Source organism: Apis dorsata, unplaced genomic scaffold (genome assembly GCF_000469605.1).
Source record: "Apis dorsata unplaced genomic scaffold, Apis dorsata 1.3 scaffold_92, whole genome shotgun sequence".
Taxonomy (NCBI): domain Eukaryota; kingdom Metazoa; phylum Arthropoda; class Insecta; order Hymenoptera; family Apidae; genus Apis; species Apis dorsata.
The window spans coordinates 1,198,724-1,204,948 of NW_006263390.1; the positions used below are offsets into that span (position 1 = coordinate 1,198,724).

At 47.0% G+C, this 6,225-nt stretch overlaps 1 protein-coding gene across 1 annotated transcript in view; it reads right to left on the bottom strand.

Annotated features, from left to right (window-relative positions):
* Window positions 1–6,225, bottom strand: part of LOC102676092 (microtubule-actin cross-linking factor 1-like) — an 81,873-nt gene that overhangs the window by 38,783 nt on the left and 36,865 nt on the right. The window contains 8 exon segments of the mRNA XM_031508603.1: window positions 10–239; window positions 350–467; window positions 561–732; window positions 1,154–1,228; window positions 2,075–2,322; window positions 2,398–3,608; window positions 3,611–4,524; window positions 5,940–6,225. The exon segment at window positions 5,940–6,225 is cut by the window's right edge and continues 445 nt beyond it. Coding sequence (XP_031364463.1) covers window positions 10–239; window positions 350–467; window positions 561–732; window positions 1,154–1,228; window positions 2,075–2,322; window positions 2,398–3,608; window positions 3,611–4,524; window positions 5,940–6,225 — 3,254 coding nt within the window.

The following is a 6,225-nucleotide window of genomic DNA, read 5'->3' on the forward strand; positions in this document are numbered from 1 at the left end:
TCTGTATACCCTATATTTTCCTTCGCCAACTTGGAACACGCGGAATTTCTGTCGACAAGTACAGAGCATCACCAATCGTTTCACTTCATCATGGATCTTGTCCGTATCATTGTACGTCCTACGTTCTTCCCAATCTGGTCTCAAAGCTGCGATGAACTCCTTCCAGTCTATCAATCCTTCGCCATGTTGGTCAAACAGATCCGCGACTGCTCCCATTTCTAACCTCGAAGTCTCAAATTCTATATAAATATAGATTGTATCAATTCAATTTGTTCAATTTTTTTCGTTTAAAGATTTTCAATTTCATTATTAAATTTACAAGAAAGTAAAGTTAAAACAGAGAACTCACTGGTATTCATGATTCCTTGGATGAAATCCTCACGTGGGATCAGACCGTCGTTGTTCTTATCCATCTTTCTGAAGAGATCCGTTAGCCTTGACTTCTTGTGATTCATGAATTTCAGGAACTGAAGTAACGAACGAAGAAAAAAAGAAAATGATTAATTTGGATAAAAATCAATGGAAAATCAAAAAATAATAACAATCTCTATCGTCCTTACCCTCTTACGCCAATCTTCCCAACTGAAGTTCGCGACTCGGTCCAATTCCTGTATGTAATTATATTTATCCTGTAGACGGCGTTGACGTTCCCAGGCCAACATCCAAACGTGTCTCCATCTGTCCCACAAAAGTTTCACTCTCGGGCTACGGAACTCGGGTTCGGCGCCTTTGCTATACATTGAACAAAAAATTGCGTCAACAACGTTTTCGCTTTTTACCATCATACGAGAATGAGATGTTACGTATAAACAAAGCATGAGAGGCGAAGAAAGTGTATATACGCGGTAAAAAAAAAAAGAAAATATATTATTATAAATCGCTAGAAACTATTCTTATAGTAATATAAATAATTTCTCGAAATTTAATGAAAGAAAAGAAACGAGAACAAAGACAATTCGAAACAAAGAAGACAGAGAGAGAGAAAGAAAGAAAGAACAAACGATAAATTCATCAATGGAAGTAAATTGAATCGTAAGTAAATTAAACGTGATCGATGTAAAGAAAGATAAATGAAAAAAAGAAGTATTTAAAAGGGATTGAAAGCGAAGCACTGATTAAAAAGAATGGAAGTAAGGATGTGGACGTGACGAACCTTCCTTTAGGTGGGAAGCGTGGGCCGATGTGCGGCAACGAATCGGGCGTTCTCTCACGACCTGGGCTGGCTCGGCTAAACAGGAACATGCGTCACATCACTCGACAACTTCTCTACCGGATACTCGCGGAACTAAACGAAATCGTGCATCGAAATCGATCGTGCGTCAACCATCGATCGATCCTCGAATTTCCTCGTCGAACGGGCAAACAGGGGGAAAGGAAAGGAGAATAGGCCGCGAATTACTAGATTATATGGATTCTATTCCAACGTGATAATTACGCGTATCGTACGTGTATCTTATGGCAGCCTATTCTCGATATGTTCGTAAAGCGTACGCGCTTCGACTTTGTTCGTCTCATTCAAATTTAAAGATATATCACATAACCATGCTTCTCCACTACGAAACGAAACAATCGATCAGATTTTATTTTATTTTCTCCCCGTTTTACTCGCCTGAACGCACCTTTCCGTCGATTCCAACTGTCCCCTCGTGCGTGGACGCCTGCACTTGACTCGTTAACAGAAAATCTTTCACGCAGACAGAGAAATTAAAAGAAAAACAAAAAAAAAAAAAAAATAAATAAATATACAATTGAAAGAAGAAGAAGAAGAGTATCAAACACATGCACGGGCAAGTGTAACTTTTCAAACGACAAAGCGTACGCAAACGAAAAAACAAACGAAAAAAAAAAAAAAAAAAAAAAGGAAAAGAGTTATTCGATTCGGTTATTTAAATTAATATCGAGAGAAGCGGATCGGCGAGTATCATTTTTTTCTTTTCTTTTTTGCTTTTCATCTACCTCGAACGAACGTTGACATCGAACGAGCGCGATCCTTGATGGGTTCGATCTCGCTAAAAAATTGGAACTAAAAAACCAACAAAAAAAAAAAAAAGAAAGAATTAAAGAGTGAACGTACGTTGGCGCGGGCGACTTAGCCTTCGTTATCTTCTTCGCGTCTTTCGCGGATTTGATCTGCCTGGCTTTGCACACGCGATCGACCTCGTCCTGTCTACGACTCGTGCTCTCCATAAACTCCCTGTGCTCCCCGATCAACATTTCCAAAGTGGCTTTGTCGTCAGGCAGTGGCTCGGCCTCGAGTGCGTTCAAGGTGTTCTCCAACCCTTCCAACCACGACAACAACTCCTCCAAAAGATTGTCGAGATCCTGAAGAAGACGGTAAAAAAAATGAAATGAAATCATCCTAGATGATTCGAGATCCTAAAAAAAATGAGACGATACCTGAAGTCCACGCATATGATTCTCAAGCCTCTGATTCCTCTGCTGGGCCCACGTGGACACCTCCTCCCACCTCGATTGAATGATCGTTATCCAATGCTTGATGACCAGAGCGCCGTCCGGATGCGCCTTGGCGAGGATCGCCTGCGCCAGTTCCAACGTCTGCTCCTTCTCCACCTCCTTCGCCCTCAATTCCCGCAGGAACTTCTCGTGCTCCATCAACTGGTTCCTGCTCTCCTGCTCGTCCTCGGGCAACTGTCCGGCGAATCTCAGCTTCATCTCGGCGTCGCTCAACCACTCGAGAAGCACGTGGACAGCCTTGTGCAGCCGTTCCGCCTCCCTGAGGGCGGCCTCCAGCCGCCCGGTCTTCTCCGTCGAGAGCCTGGTCACGGTGTCCCAGAGGTCGTTCAATTCGGCCAGCTGAGAGCCGATCGCGGCCGCGTCGTCCTGGGTCGCCTTGTCGAGGAGCTCGCGCCCCGTCCTGATCACGGACTCCATCTGGGTGGCCCTCGACTCGAGATCCTTCTCGAACGTTTTGTGCTGCTCGACCAGGTTGGTGACCGTGTCGAGGTCGCCGAAAAGCGGCCCCGTGTTGGCCAATTGCTTCTCGGACTTGACCAACCACTCGAGCAACGCCTGCACGGCGTCCTTGAACTGTCCCGAGAACAGCAACGCCTCCTCGAGCCTCCTCTGCCTGTCCACGCACTTGCCGCACACGGTCGTCCACTTGTTCTTCAACTCGTTCAACAATTCCTTCAACGCGAGCTCGTCGCTCTTCGGCGCCTTGTCCTTCAACGATTTCCCGTTCTTCATCGCGGTGTCGTACGCGCCCTGCTTCGAGCTCAGGGCTTTCTGCAACTCTCGATGCTTGTTCAACCTCGCCTTGATCTTCTCCGGGTCGTTGCCACCGAGGCCTGCCCCGTCCCCTGCTACCTCGTCCAAGATCCTCTCAGTTTCGTCCAGCCAATTCATCAGACCGGACCAAGCGTCGTGGAATTCCCTCGCCTCCTTGTAACCGTGATCCAACGCCCTGGTCCTCTCGGCCGATTTCGAGACGACCCTCTCCCACCTGTGCTGCACGCTTATCAACAAGTTTTTGATCAGTATCACGTCCTGCTTCTGGGAGAAGTACTTCAAATGCGTCCCCTTCTTGTCGAGGTTCAGCATCGTCTCGCGGTGCACGCCCACGTCCTTCTGGAACGCTTTGTGCNNATCTGGCCGAGGATCGTCTCCATCACCCTCGAGACGGGTTTCAAATTCGTCAGGATCTTCTCCGCGTTGGTCAGCCAATCGACGAACGCTTGGAGGGCGTCGTGGAACTCGGTCGCCTCCTTCAGGGCGATCTCGAGCTTGATCCTCTTGTCGTTGGCGCGCGCCGTCACGTTGTCCCAGCGTTGTTTCAACGTCTTCAAATTGTGGCTCAATCCCCCAGCGCTGCTCGAATCGGCGCGCTTCAGGTACTCTTGACCTTGTTGGAGTACGGTCTCCACCTTGCCCCGACTCTGCTCCAACTCGTTGTACACCTCCATGAAACGCTCCAATTGTTCGGTGGCCGTTTCCGGTAAACCGCCGACAGGCTTCGAGGCAACGATGGTGTTGTCGACGTCGCCCAGCCACGACAACAGATCCTGGATCTCGGCTGTGAACGACTGCGCCTCCCTCAGAGCGTCCTCCAGTTCCCGTTGACGGTCGGCCGCGCGCTGCAACAGATCGCGCCAACGGCGATTCAGCGTGCCCAGCTTCTCGGCGGCCGTCGAAGCCTCGGCCGTTCCCTTCCCGTCCTCGATCAATTGCCTGCCCGCGTCGTTCAACGTGTCCACGCTCGTCTGATGGGCCTGGATATCGTTCACCAACACCTTCAGCTTGGCAAGCTCCACCTCGATCACCTGAGGGTCCCCGGCGACCGCCTTCAAGTTGTCCAACGTGTCGTCCGTCTTCTCGATCCACACCAACAACTCGTCCAACGCGTGCTGGAACTGCCCGAGGCGGAGCAACGCGTTCTCCAGCAACCTCTGCCTCTCCACGAGACCCCGAAGCAATCCGTCCCATCGTTTGTTCACCGCGCCCAACGGCTCTTTTATGGCCGCCGCTTGCTCCGACGACGTCCTCTCCGTTAATTCGGCGGCTTGTCTGCAATTCGGCAAGGAAATAATCTCATTTCTCCAAGAATCGTATTGTTGTGTTGTTGTTGTACTCACAGCGTCGTGTGAGAAAGCGAGTTTAATATTCCATATCTACTTGGGAGAGGATCGATACGGGGGAATTACTGCAAGGAATTACTTCAAAGTCGTCGAGGTCTTCTATCGAAATCTTCTATCGAAAATTATTCGATTCGTTTTTGAAAGAGAGACCTCGAAGGGAATAAAGTAATTCCTCGATAACAAAAAAAAAAGGAACGTCGCGATTATCAAGTTCAATGTTCGTTGATGGAAAAAAGTCTAGCGGTTATAATAGGAAATGTATTTTTCTTTCCAGCGTGGTATTAATCCGATTGCGACAGAGAGAGGCAATAAAACGAGGATTATTAAAATTTAATAATTTTATAAAAGTATCGAACGTAAAATAATTTTCTACGATTTTCGAATTGTAGCTCTTCCACCGTTGCTTCTGATATAATTTAATAATTTTAATTTAAACGTAATTTCGTATTGAAATGGTAAAACAATTTCGTAATCGTAAAACGTTCGAATTATTATAGCTGTTTTATTATAGCTATTGCGCGACGCGTGGTGTCAACGAAGCGTGTAAAATAAAGATAAGACGTTCAAGCGAAGAACCCCTCTTGCCCCTGTGCCGTCCGCCGCGAGACTTTTTTCCAACGATGAACTATATATACCTACGGTACAGTACGTGTAAGTAGAACAGGCACGTCACGAGCCAGGCAACAGCCAAGGCAGACATGCAGGGCAAGGTATATACAATACGTTCGCCGACCAAACACTGTTCGAGTTCCAATGTTAAAGGAAATTCAATTCATTCGATCTTAACTGGTGATGATGTGTTACGGATATATTATACAATTAAAGGGGGGGGGGGGGTATGGGGTATATAACCTGTGGCATTCCAGTAATCTGGATCTATTATATATATGTATATATATATACTCGAAGGTTACAAATCGAGGGTAATAATAACAAGAGTGTAAGCCATGCTCTAACTACATACTGTTACAACAACAGAGAGAGGTTGACTTGCCTTGTCAGACTCCTATGCGTTCAGGAAACACCGGCGCGGAAAAAACAAAAATTGGGATTAGAATCTCGCTGTTTAGACACGTGGAGAGAAAGAGACAGAGAGGGGGGGACTTTCGCACAAAGATGGAAGATCGACGCGACGTAAACAGACTAATAAAGTAGAGCGGACGAGCAAAATCTTGGTGATCGATTAAAATATAAACGGTTGGCGAGTAATCTCGCGGAAATTATTACGACTACTGGAATTATATGTATCTTTCTCGACACGGTAAATTCAGCAAAGGGAGGGCGATCAAATTCCGATGATACCGTGTAACCGCGAATAAAAAGAAATCGAAGAGAATCGATTACCTGTTGAGAGCCTCGACCTTGACCATGTGAGGATCTACTTCAGCTTTGAAATTGGCCAATTGTTTGATCTGTTTCTTAACCTCGTCGATATCGCTCCCGAGGGGTCCCATGCGGGCGAATTTCTCCTCGGCCTCCTCCAAAAACTCGAGAAGATTCTGCAACGTCTCGTGGAACTCCATAGCTTTCTCCATCGCGTCGATCAGATTCTCCTCCCGCCTCGCGTACAAAGCGGTCACGTTGTCCCACGCTTGATCCAAGTCCTCGATGTGCTTCCTCACCTCCGGCT